The 13,861-nt window shown below is 45.6% G+C and overlaps 1 protein-coding gene across 1 annotated transcript in view; it reads left to right on the top strand.

Moving 5' to 3' along the window:
* The first annotated feature begins 3,066 nt into the window (after positions 1-3,066).
* The window catches only part of Sash1 (SAM and SH3 domain containing 1), an 849,046-nt gene continuing 838,251 nt past the window's right edge, over positions 3,067-13,861 (top strand). The window contains exon 1 of the mRNA XM_051206030.1: positions 3,067-3,753. Within this exon, the coding sequence (XP_051061987.1) occupies positions 3,295-3,753 (459 nt within the window). The 5' untranslated portion in view covers positions 3,067-3,294. The remainder of the gene's footprint in view (positions 3,754-13,861) is intronic.

Here is a 13,861-nt window from a genome sequence, read left to right as displayed (position 1 = left end):
CCCCTCCCCATCGTTTGTCTTTTCTTTCTGGACTATAGCCAGGTGCCTCCATAGGAAGTAGGGTCAAGTGCAGACTGGAGAAGTTCAGCACTGGGGACTTGGAAAATAGTCTATAAAGAGCTTTGCTATGGCAGCAGCAGAGGCATAGAGATCTCCAGCTTCATGGAGAGACCTGAGCAAGAACAGGGAAAGTGTGCAAAAGAGGGAAAAGAAGTCAAAAGCCAGGAGATTATTTATGACTGATTAACGAATGATTAATTCATAAAACCATCCCCTACTGAGAGGGATGCTTTATTCCCCAACTGGACAGTGTCCTGAACATAAATAAGGGAGAATTCCTGCTTCCCATGGAGTAGTAGAGGCTTCAACAAGACCAGCTTCTTCTTATCTTTATCCTGATTTACCATATGACCTTGGGCAAGCCATTCATCTTCCTCCAATACAGTTTCCCTAATTGTAAAAATGGAAATAAAAGTACTCACTGGCTCGCTGAAGATTAACGAGACAAAATGAATGCCCCTAGGCTCCCTGAGGGGAAGAGGCTGCGTTTGAGAAGGCAAAGGACTATTAAGTAATGTTATTGGACTTTTCACACAACTTGGGAAAGAAAAACCATGGCAATAAACTCAAGAGCTTTAAGCATCCTCAAAAAAAAAAAAAAATCCGAAATATCAAAAATAAGAGATGCAGCTTTCACAACTAGCCCAGCATTTCCTGCTTGTTACTCTAGCAGCTGCTGGGGATCAGAAAGCCCAGTGGCTGGAAGCCTGGCCCTGGGTTTCTCCATGGTTCTCTACCCCTGGACTCTATCTTGAACAGACGGGGACTGAATGTTTCAGAGAATGTTTCTTTTTCTGGAAGATGCTATTTACCACACGTAGAGACGTAAAAGGGAATGCATGGCATAGGTTACCAACTTCCAAATGTGTATCTGAGGATGACTTCTCTTCCCTTGCGACAGATTTATTTTGAAACCATTGGAATATTCGCCTCTCCCAACTTCAAAGGTTTTCAGGACAACGTACTGAGATCATACAAAGGTACCCGTGAGGACGTTATCTGTACTTGAAGGTGTCTCGGGAGCACAAAACCCTCTTAGGCTGAACAAAACAAGTTTGGGACACGGGCAACGCCTTAAACTTCCAGCACTTGGACGCGAGGGGGCACTGTGAGCTTGCTTTGGCAGGGGATAGGGGCCTGGCTGTGAGCTGTGTTAGATAGGGAGGGTCGGATGCTACCCGCAGCACAGCACCGGTCCAGGACCTTAATCCAGCCTCTGGGAAGGGCAATTTAGGTTATCTAGGGCAGGGGACGGGACAGATGCAACCCCACCACTACTCACATCATCTTTCTCCTCTACCCAAATATAAGATTCATTCTGGCAGCTATTTTTCAATGCAAGATTCTTGGGTCCAGGAGCTTGGGAGCCCCCCTCCTCCACCTCCATAACTGTAGAAATGTGGGACCATTTTCGGGTGCACCTATATCTGGTATCTTCCAGGATGTAAAGATAACACCCAATGCTCAGTGCCCATGTTCCAAGGGGGCTTAGGCTCCGCTAATTTAGAGGAGGAAGGACACAGAGACAATCCCTTCCCCACAACCTGAGGCCCTGCAGTTAGGAAAAGGACTGAAAAGCCACCCGTGCCCACCCATCAATGTCATGGCCAGTGACAGTCACAGCCCCGTGAGGCCGCCTTCAGGGAAAAAAGGTATGTATGGGTCAGGTCTTCAAACTGTAGCTCAAGAATGTGGCTGAATCTTACTTCTGTGAAAAGGGAGCAAAGTGTTGCCTTCCCGGTTTAAGGTTTTATCCACTCCTCAAAAGACCTGACCCAGGGAAAGGCTGTCCAGGAGCTCAGGTCCCCTGCCCCACACCTTCGAAGCTGGACATGGCACCAGGGGGAATCTCGGCTGGATTTTGTCACTCTCATCTAGACAGAACGTGCTAGATGCCTAGCGTTCTTTTTAAAGCAAGCTACACCGTGGTGTATCGATTAACAGGCGATCCTGGGGGCAGAGAAGGAACAGTCTGTTGTGATTCCCAGTGTCTGAGGCACACACGTGTCCCTGGGCATGCAATCGCCCACCCGGGGTAGAATGATTGTGATGAGAGATGGAGAAAAGGCTTAAAAAAAAAAAAAAAAAAAAAAAAAAGCAGGCGAGATTGAGGGGGTCTGACACAACAAGGTGTGTGCGGAGGATGGGGGCTGGGGTGGGGTGAGGGGTATGCGGTCCAGGTAGGGATGAGCTGGCCAAGGACAAAGTAACAAGCCATCCAACTTTCGCCCATCCTGAAGGTCCTGGAAGGGCAAGGCAATCGGGAGCAGCAGTGCCGCTCCCGATACCCACTCGGCGTGACTAGCTGTAGCAAGGAGGGGCCGCGCACTCATCAGGCTGGACGGTCCCCACGTAGTGCCCACCCTGCTGCCAAAACGCTGCTGCTCTGGGCACAGAGCGCAGGATCACAGAGACAGACACACCGTGAGACTCGAGCCTGGCAGCAGGCTCCTTGGAAGGGATAGTCTAACGTGCATCGAGAAGGCAGAAGGGACACTGGACTCAACAGCTTCGCTCACCCCAGTGGTGTGGCTGGGACCTGCCAGCGAGAGTCACTATAGGCTTGGGAACAGAGCGAAGAGAGATCCAAGGGTTTAGAGAAGTCGGCGTCAACAGAAATGTCTAAAGAGATCAAGGGTAGCCACCGGTGTCCGGAAGCTTAATAGCCACCGGGTCAGTGTGACCCCGGGAACGACAGTGACTGACACGCGCCCAGACCAGGCGCTCCCCAGCATCCGCCGATCTGCCGGCGGGAGCCGCCTCCCCAGCGTGGGACGCGGGTGCAGAGACGCCCACGGCGGCGGCGGCCAGAAAGCGACATGCAGCGCGCAGCCCCCAGACTGTCCGGGCTGGGGAAACTCCTGGGCGGCGCGGCGCGACGGTGACCCGCGCGGCTGCGAGGGTTGTGCCCGGCCCCGCCCGCGCGCCCCTCCCCGCGGAGGCCGAGCATCCAGGGGCGGCGCGGAGCCGAGCGGCTCGCCCAGCCACCAGTACCCGCGAGCGCCGCGCCTGCTCGGGGAATCCAGTTCGCTGCTAGACGCGTCTGGCTCACGCTCGCTCTCTCCCAGGCTGCTTCCCATGGCTTTGGCTCTGCGGCCGGAGCCTACCCACTAACGGAGAAACTTTTCCAGCCGTTTCTTCTCCCCACCCCCTTCCGGGAGAGGATTAAAAGTTCCAAGAACTGGTGCCGCCAGTGCCACTTGGGTACTCGCCCGCGAGTTCCCAGTCTCAGCCATGTGCACCAACATAGTTTACGAGTGGCTGAAAGCGTTACAGCTCCCGCAGTACGCCGAATCCTTCGTGGATAATGGCTATGATGACCTGGAAGTGTGCAAGCAGATCGGAGACCCGGACCTGGACGCCATCGGGGTGCTGGCTCCAGCGCACCGCAGGCGCATCCTGGAGGCTGTGTGCCGGCTGCGGGAGCAGGATGCGGCCGCCGCCGGCCTCTACTTCACGCTCGAGCCGCAGCCGGTGCCACCCGCACCGCAGGTGGACGCGGTGCCCCCGGGCCGCCGGGGGGAGCCATGTGGCAGCTCTGCCCAGGGCACTCGCGGGGACCCCCGCGGCCAGGCGAGCGCTCCCCGCAGCAGGGAGCTGGTGAGCTACCCCAAGCTGAAGCTGAAGATCATGATCCGGGATAAGCTGGTCCGTGATGGCATCCACCTGAGCAAGCCCCCGTATTCGCGCAAGGTAAGGAGGAGCCCCCCACCCCCACCCTGGGGCCGGTCTTAGAGACGCGGTGGGAGGGGACCAGGCCTGGCGCCTCTGCAGCGGTTAGTGTAGGTGACAACCGAGAGGCCAGGGTGTTTGGGTGTCTGGGACTCTTCTGTTTTCTGCATTATCTGTATTCGTTCCTTTCCCGTCCTGGCGTCACTAATAGCTTGTCAGTCAGAGTCTGCATCTAGACAACTGCAAGCCAAGCATATGGCTCCCTATGGTATATAGTCTTGGGCAATGGCTTCTTGTTTTGGTGGCCACCTGAAAATCCAAATTCTTCTAGCAGTGTTTGAATTTGAAGAATACCAAAAAGGTGGGTTACATCTGTCTCATTTTCAACCCTTTCTCCTTTTCTTTACTTTTTCTGAGTTTTGAGAAAGTTCAAGAGGACTAGATGGCTATTCCCGAAGGAGAAGGGGAATTCAGTTCCTGCTGGTCTCGGTTCCATTCTATTGAGAAGTATACCATTAACACGAACCTGGGCGGGGGGGGGGGGAATAAAACACAAAACAGGTGCCTATTCACATGAGACGGGCTCCTTATGTTGACGTATTCCGAGATGGTGGGATGCTGAACACACACCCTCATTGGACCCCAGAGTATGTTTCTGGGATCGGTGGTATGATTACTTTGACTAATTGATCTAGATAAAGGGATGGTAGATCCTTCCAGAAAGTTCCAGTGGACCTTCTTGGGAAAGGACAGAAGGAAGTGGCATTTCAGCGCCCAGAAAGGAATTCTCACACGTGAGAGCAAGCCACAAGTTCTCACAGTTGCTCTGTGAAGTCACGCTGACACGTGGAGAGTGAGGTTTGAGCAATTAAGTACGAGAAAGTGCATTTCCACGCCGGCATGCTGTGTCTAGCTCCAAGTGGTTTGGTGTAGTTAAGCGAGTTGGTTCGGTGGCAGAGACGCTGTGACAGCAAAGGTAATGCCTGGATCTCATAGGAAAATGAACATCTCAGCCTGAAAGTAAGGGCCCGGAGAAGTTGAAAAAGTTGGCAAGAACATGCAGCTGGCTAGCAGTGATAACATAACGCCCAGGGGGAAATGCCTGCTCTAAGTATCCTGTGGGCGGTACCAGCCCTAAGGTGGCTCTGTAGCCTCAAGAGAAGGTGATAAGGCCTACTGGAAGCAAGCTCAAGGGTCAGCTCTGCAAAAGGTAGATACAGTGAAAGGAAATGAAGGGCGCATTATTATCCACCTGTTATCTTGCAGGCAGGGGAGGAAATTGAGATCACCTGCCTGAGAACATGCATGGCTTTTATTAGGAGGATAGGTAAGGAAGGTTTGGCCCAGCCACCCGCTCTGCTGGTCTCATTGATGGGCGCTGGGATCAGGAATAGCTGCACTGGCAGCTAGCCTTACAGGGTGTCCAGTGTGGGTAGAAGGACCGCGGTGAGCAGAGCACACTTAGTCCAAAGCTAAAGGAGCAGGAGCCCAGCTCAATGACCATTACTAAGAACCCAGACAGTGAGGTTCTGCTACAGCTGGTTTAATCCCCAGGGGGAACTCTAGTGAGTTCTGAGAGGGAGGGAGGCATGAGCTGGGCTGAGAGTAGATGGCAATAATACGTTTTGGTTCCATTGTTGTGCCACACCCACATACAAGTATTTGCACACACATGCGCTTGCGCACATACTACACATACACACACACACACACACACACACACACACACACACACTCCCAAACACCTAATTTACAAGCTGAAAAGCACCAAAAGGACAGATGCAGTGTTGAAGCAGAGGTTTTGAGCTGTGGATCCTGCTTACTGCAACAAGTACCATGGCAATGCATTTCCCTTCCTTTTTTTTTTTTTTTTTTTTTTTTCCTTCCTGAGGCTGGTCTTGAACTCCACATCCTCCTGCCTCTCTCTCTCTTTCTCTCTCACTCTGGTGCTGGGATCACAGGAGTGACCATCACACCTAATGACAGTAGTTTTTTGTAAGTCAGATTTGTATAGAAAAATTTGAGCTTGCAGGCCAGGCATTGGCCTTTAATCCCAGCACTTGGCAGGCAGAGGCAGGTGGATCTCTGAGTTTCAGGCCAGCCTGGTCTACAGAGTAAGTTCCAGAAAAGGCAGGACTTTTAAACAACCAAAAAAAAAAAAAAAAAAAAAAAAAAGGTAAAATAATAAATAAAACATTAAAAATTCAACTTGTATTGTAATACTATTTTTCATGTAAAGAATTATGTAGTGAGATAGTCCTTCTGTGGCACTGACCACGCCCATTGGGGGTGGAGCCATGGGCGGAAGTGACCTGTGGAAGGAGGTCGGAGGGGGCCAGGAAAGGCGCTCTCTTTCTGGCGTGACTCGGACAGGAGAGGATTGGGTTGAATTTCCTGGTGTTCATCTGTCTAGGTTGTAAGTTATTTCTCCCTGAATAAACATCTATTCGGCCTATTTGTTTATCCTGATCCTTATTTACCGCGATAGAATTACTTGTCAATTTTATTTAATTAAGCTATGTAGTCTAAACTGTCCTCAAACTCATACCTCTTCCATTCTATCCTCTCAAAGTGTTGTGATTTTGGGCATGCGCTGCTAGGCATTTCTTCTGAGTTTACTTTTACCTAAATATCTTAAAACAACAATGTTAAATGACAAAACTTGTCTACTTTTGACTTTCTGGGTTTTTTGGTTTTTTTTTTTTTTTTTGTGCTTTTCTTTGTCTTGTTTTTTGAGACAGGCTTTCTCTGTGTAGCCTGGACTATTCTGGAACCAGTTCTGGAGATGAGCCAGTTCTCCAATTCACAGAGATCACCTGTCTCTGCCTCCTGAGTGCTGGGATTAGAGGTGTGTGCCATCACCACCTGGCCACCCTTGCCTTCTATATGTATTTAATTTTCAATCCTGAACTGATACAAGAATCAAATGGGGGAAGAAATGTTCTCCTTACCCCCTTCAGGAAGCTCCTCCTGGGGACCAAAAGAATGGAGCTAGAAGACTTTATATTGACATAAGAATTAAAATGTAACCGATGTATGTAAAACTAAACATCCAACTATGAAGTAGGAAATCATGATGCTCCTTTGGAATTTGCTGCTTATGTTTGATGGCCTCTTAAGTTCTAGATTTTCAGTTATGTGGGAATTTGTGTTTCTGATTCAGTTCTCTCTCCCACCAACAGTGCTGGGAATTTTTTTTCTTTAAAATGCTATTACATTCTACTTCCAGTTTTCATGTTTTCCTTGCTCTGTCATGGTCATGATCAGAATTGTACTGTTCATTATATTGATTTGGAATTCAGTTTGGTAGAGCAGGCTTACTCTCCCTGGCAGTCATTAGCCTTGGAACTTTGTACTACAATGAGAATACTATGTGGCTTGGTGATCATGCCAAGGATGGCCACAATAGGGATGGTGACCCTATTGCAGTGAAGTCTGAATTGAGTTAAAATTTTTCAAGAATGACCAGAAAGGATTATAGATTTTGCATCAGTAAAACAGCCCAGGTTTCCTGATCAGTGAGCTAAACTTTAATAAGAACACTTCTCATATGTTTCCTTCACATTGGAAAACCTAAGAGCTTGGGAAGGTCAAGCTTCTAGTCAAGTCACAGATGACCCCATGGCTGCTCTTCATAAGTTTTTCCATTGCTCTGATTTCTACCTCTGTGATGGGACATACTTATATTCACATATACAAACATAAATATATACAACTTCCATATACATTTTTGTGTGTATAACTTTTTTTGTGACTGAGCTTCTCCATCCCATTCCTTCTTTAGGCTCCAGCTTATTGCGTTTACCAAGATGCAGGCAAGCACCCTCCCCTCAGGGATTGTGAGGTCAAGCAAGGGACATGTAGATAGAATTCAAAATGGTGACCCTGTGTGAGATTGCCTTGATGGGAAGCATGAACAGGGGCATCCAACATTTTTACAGGTAACTGGAAACATTGGTCGTGTTAGCAGAGAGGCAATTAGCAGAGAGGCAGTAGGAGAATTCCAGAAACTACTAGAAGTCGTGGTATTACAAGACAGAGAAACTATTCAAGAAGCTACATCATGGCTGGGTAGGACATTAATGGGGTAGATGTATAGAGTCCTTTAAATTTTAATTATTTAATTATTACCACTTTATGTGTGATATACTCGTAGGATAGAGTTTTGCTTGTGACACGGCACATGGGTGAAGATCAGAACACACCGCTGTGGAGTTGAATCTCCTCTTCACTTTTTCTTTGGATTTTAGTTTAGGTCACCAGGTTTTCCCAGTGAGCTCTCACACTCACTGAGCCATCTTCTGGACAGACTTCCTGAATTCTTCCCTGGAATGTGTCTCCTTGCTTCTCTAGCAGTGGACACTTTTGAAATGGTATAGCTTTGTTTAATAATGCTGTAGGAAGGTTAACCATCATTCTCACAGTAGGTTAGTATAAATTAAATTAGCAAGTCTCCGAGGTAATAAGGCCGTGGGATACTCAGAGGAGGTAGCCCAAGAAGAATTTGGAGAGACGAAGTTGCTAGGAAAACTCCCGTGTATGAGGGGCACAGAGCATCAGAGAGGAAGAGGTCCTGGCAAAGACATGTTATGGCCTTTGGAATTTTGCCTGGGGTCTTGGCAAAAGCCAGCATGACAATAAATATTATTCCTCCCAAGAATTCCTTCTGCCTGTGTGGCATTCCCAGGACAGATTGGAAGCTGGCAAACTTCAGTTTTTCCAGTTCAACCAATATTCTCAGTCTAGATCCTTCTAGGTTTTTTTTTGGTTTTGGTCCAGTTGGAACCCTGGAAAGAAGAAACAGGAGGAAACAAGAGCCGATGCTTTCTTCATGCTGTAGACAGTTTATGATCAGTCGAGGTTTCATGTAAAGGGACCCTCTGCCATCCACACACATGTCCATCGGTCATATCCATCATCCTCCTTCTCATCCGTCCATTCTTGCTTCCTTTAATCTTACCTGCATGTCTATTCATCTGTCGCTTTACCCACCTGCCCATCCTTCCCTTCCATTCAACAAAAAGAGAAAGTATATCATGGATTAGACATTAGGATTCAGATTACAGCGTATCATCCAGACTTGATCTTTGCTTGTATATGGAGGGCCTAGCCTAGTGCCTGACATATGGTAGCTGTACCAGACCAAATGTCAGTGTTATTTATTTATTTTTATTTTACATGTCAATCCCAGTTCCCCCGCCCTCCCTCCAAAACATTAGATGTCGGAGACGTTTATATTTGTGTTTATTTCAGTGACAAAAAAGTAACAATTGTGGTCAAATGATGACATTAAAAAAAATTATCTCTTAAGAGTTACTGAAGAAGGTTAGGGAATTAAAAATGCTGGCCCTGTAGGACATTTGACAAAAGACCTCTGCAGTGGGACCAGAATGACAGGGAGTCAGGGGAGTGCTCAAGGTGTTTGGTTTAGGGAGGTGCTCATTTTTAGGGTCCTCCTGGAGTGACAGCCAGGATCAAAATGAATCCCTTATGCAAATCAAGAGTGAGCAGTCATTATAAGCATCTCCTGGGCCACCATTGGCAGGCTTCTGTCTTCCTCCACTTAAGTAGCCACTCGGGAAGTAATGTGCTCAGAGCAGGGTTGCCATGTTCTTCCAGACTTTACCAGCAACATGGTTTCTGTGAGTTCCAAGGCTGCCAGAGTTCCCTGGGTGAGAACAGCACCGTGCATCCCCATTCCTGCCTCTGTGGGCGCTGTGGTGCAAAGGTTGTGGGCATAGACTCAGACTAGATGCTAAATTTAAGTCCCAGCCCCATTCCGTGCTAGGTCACCTTTGGCAGCATTGCAGAAAATAGCAATGCTATCCACTACCTCATAGGGTTGTTACGTGGGTTGGATGAGCTCAGACTCCTGAACTTGGGAGATCAAAATCATGTCAGCCTAGAGCTGCTGCAACAAGTCCCACACACAGGCTGTTTGGCATCGAAAACAACAGAAATCTGTTCTCTACCTGTTCTGGAGGCTGCAAGTCTAAGACTGTAAGGGGCTAGCATGACCTTGCTTGAAAATCCTAAGGGCTTGCAGTGTGATTCATCTCACAGGGGCTTGCCAAGGACTCCAAACAGCTTCCTTTTGTCTCTTTCTGAATGCTCCAAGCATCATGGGATCCGCAGAATCGTATGGACCAAATGACCATGCGACTAAACTGTAGCTTGAATTACAAACTAGCAGCTTCTCAGGCTACAGGCTAACAGGCCTGAATAGCACACTCAAGGAGGAGGATGTTGCCTCTCAAGTGCAGAGAAGAACTTTGAACAGAACACCACCTCTTTCTTGGCTGTGGGAGGAAGTAGGCTGCTACAACTTAGCCTCCACCTTGGAAGGGGTATCCAATTGTGTACCACTCCAAACCACTGGGCACCTGAAAATTCCCATAGGCAGAAGCCTTCTGAATTTTTGTCAGATTTTTTCCTCATTTCTCAACTGTAAATGTGTTACCGGGAGGGTTGGGGGTAATTGTTCAATGTCCAAGGACCAGTGTAAGGTAAATAGATGGAGGTGTGTGTGTGTGTGTGTGTGTGTGTGTGTGTGTGTGTGTGTGTGTGTATGTACTTAGAACAAGAAACAAACTCAGAGTCTTGGGATGGGAATTCCATTGAGAAATCATGGGCTTTGAGCTGTCATCTAAGAGAGAGATTAATTTTTCTACTCTTGGACATCTTGGACAGTCTCTTGCTTACACTGAGTTTTCTGGTGACACCCTCATAGATCTTTTGCAATGGCTCCTCACCTCAGGAGCTTAATGCCTTGGAGAGATGATGCACTCTTACTTTTGAGAAATGGTTTAAGTTTGGTGATGTATGTTAAAGGAACACATCACGTATATACATTAGTATTGTGTGAACAGGGAACTTAAATCATAAGCTTTAATTTACTTTTAATTTTTAGGTTTTTGAGAAGGGACGTTCTGTAGCTCAAGCCAGCCTAGAACTTGGAGAAAAATTGCCTGTGTCCATGTCTTTAGTGTTGGGATTATGGTTATGAACCATCAAATCTGGCTAGAGATGATACACATGTAAGATGAGGCAGGAAGGTGAGCTGGGTAAAAGCAAATGACTGCAGGTGAGCTGTGTTAGCAGGCATTCTGGGAGAGCATTTGGCAGACGAGTCTGGCTTTGTGGTAGTGCTTGGCTAGGTTATCCCCAGTTGCTAGGGCATGCCAACTCAATATACTACATAATACACGCAGAGCTATATACAGAGCAGTGCAGAGGCACGGGATATAGAATGGCCTCGACACCAATGGTGGGGGAGGGTTGGTAATACCCACTTATTTTGTAAAACATCAACAACAACAAATAAATAAATAAATAAAAACAAAACCCCCATGGTAGGCTTTTCATACAAATGTTGTCTAATAAGTTCTATGCAATGAAGATTGATAATGAAAATTATTTCTTAAAAATAAAACTTTTTCAAAATTGTGTTGTGGTCTTTAAAACATTCCCTCATAAGAAATTAGCATTGCTGATCTTTGAAGCATTTCTTGGATTCCACGCAAGGTTGGTTTTGGATGCTTTTCAATGGTGACAAGCTCTGACTTCTCAGGTAGATCTGATTTGAGGTAAACATCTACTATAATTGAAACCAAATCAGGCAATTAAGATGAATGATGTTTAATAAACTATGAGATGGAAATAGAATCTGTCATCAAAATAATCTAATTTTGTTGTCATGTGTAGAGTGGGCTTCTAATGATGTATGGTATTTATAATCCTTTCTTGTATTTTTATAATAAGAAACATGCCCTTAGTGTGGATTCATGTTGGCCAATGTGGAAACTTTCCCAAGGGATTCATAACCTACAGCAATCAGGTCCATGGTATTTTCAAATAACAGAGTACCAGTCCTGATCTCTGCCAATAGGTAATTAAAGTAAAGGTGTCTGTGGTACACAGGGCAGGACTTAGGTCGACTGAAGAGACATCCATTAAATATGCTTCACTCAATAGATACTCAGCATTCAGATACTGCCACGGTATCCTTAGGGCTTGGAATTCTTTGTCTTTACATTCTTACAAATTCCTTCCTGATGCTTCCAAGTCAAGTCTTAACTGTTTTCAACATGTTCCTTCACTTGAGTGGAAAAAAAACGACCGTAAGGCAGGAGTCTGCAATCGAGAGTTCCCTGTGACAAAATGAGAATTGTGTCTGCTTTTGCATAGGAAAACATACCACGAAGTGTATTTTTCTGAAGGTCTGTCACAGGATGAGTAGGACTGGCTCTTAAGATAGCCGGGGATACTTGGAAGATCATTTTCTGAGGCAGAGAAAAATGCACTAGTTTCTTGAGTGGATATCTTGGATAAAGTTCAAAGCAACATGTTCCTTGGCAGAGACAGACTGCCTACTAACATTTCCAGGACTGAGGTGAAATGATGTTATCAGGCCTTTCCTAAGCTTTATGAAATAATGCTATTTGAATTGATCACTGATTTGGGATTGGAGGAAACTAGCAGAGGGAAAAAAGACAATATTTGTTTTCATTCATATAAAAACTATTAAAGACCAATGACTGTGCATCATGCCAAGAGGCATTAAGCTTGCAATTTGTCTTCCATAAAGACTAAGTGACATCTAATAGTTTAAAGAGATCTCATTACCACTTCTAATTGAAATAAATGGTCCAAAGATCTGTAAAAATCTTGCTGTTAAATTTCCATAGTGTCCCAAATATAAACAAAATCAGATCTACTTCATATAGAACAGGTCAGAAGGACAAAAAAAAAATAATTGGTATGTATTATCTACTAACCAAACTCATAATGAACAGATGTGACAAATTTTAAGAGATTTTTTCCCTCTATGAACACAGTAAAACTAAAGATGTACTTACCATATTTGACATAAAATAAAGCACATCATTTTTCAATATCTCATCACTTTTTGACATATTATTTTAAGTAAGAGTCATTCACTATTCGCTATTATTTTATTTGTTCCTTTTAAAACAATAAGTTAAATGAGGTAATTTTAAAGTGTTCAACTTTAATGGAAACACGTCATTCATTGAATGGAATTTTTGCCTAGATATTTCACCTTGCACTTTATATTATACTTTACTTTTTAAAAATCTTAATACACAAACTCCAAGTGGCCACAGAAGAATAACAGAATAGAATAATATAATTCAAGTGACCCACATGTTTTACTTTTACAAATCATGATACCATTGCTACTCATTTCCAATTGATGGCTTCTTTTGGGAATGTGTGGTGCTGATACGGGTGGGAAATCCCAGCTTACTCCCTTCCAAGGACTCTTGGAGCCATTTCTGTGGGTGGCGGGGGGGCGGGGGATGGGGTCCAACTGTGTAACTGGGAGTTTCTGCATTACCCTCCATGCAGACCACCACGCTTACCAATGACAGAGGGTAGAAGTTGTAAATTTGAAGTTGTCCCTTGAAGCTCAGCATACATTTCCCCATACCCTGCCCAGAAGAAATACCTTATCACTGACATTGTTGGGAATTATTGATAGTGCTTGCGCTGTTTTCTGTGTAGGGGCATATGTGTATGAATGTGGTATACATCTGTTGATGATGTAAACATACATGTATGTCTGTGAAAGCCACAGGGGGACATGGGTGTTCTAATCTACCTCTCTCTGCTTTACTCCTTTGAAATAGTGCCTGTCACTGAACTCAGAGCTAAGCTGGTAGCAAACATTCACCAGGGATCCTCCCCAATGCTGGGGATACACATGTGCGGGGCTGTGCTTGGCATTTTTCCAGGAGTGCTAGAGATCTGAACTGGGTCCTCATTCTTGTACAAGTGCTGTTACCTACTAAGCCACCTCTCAGTTCCAATGGGGCATGTTCTTAATGAGAAGCCATTTTGCTCTTAATGACTCCTACAGGCAGCAACTGTTGGTGTAAAATAAAAAACCCTGATGATTTCAGGGAAATTCTCTCTGTGTAAAATGATGCCTAGATACATCTCATAGACATGCAATATGAACTCAATGCTACAATATATGTGAAGATATTTTATAAATATTAATGGGTTTTCCAGGTTTAAGGCATTCTTATTGGCTGTGTGAATCATTATGCTTATATCAACTTGTTTTTAAATGTGTGTGTGGGGGGGGGTAAGAGCCACTGCACCA

Source organism: Phodopus roborovskii, unplaced genomic scaffold (genome assembly GCF_943737965.1).
Source record: "Phodopus roborovskii unplaced genomic scaffold, PHOROB, whole genome shotgun sequence".
In the NCBI taxonomy this organism is placed as follows: Eukaryota; Metazoa; Chordata; class Mammalia; order Rodentia; family Cricetidae; genus Phodopus; species Phodopus roborovskii.
Note: the sequence above shows the minus strand (reverse complement) of the source record. Positions and strands in the feature narration are given on the sequence as shown.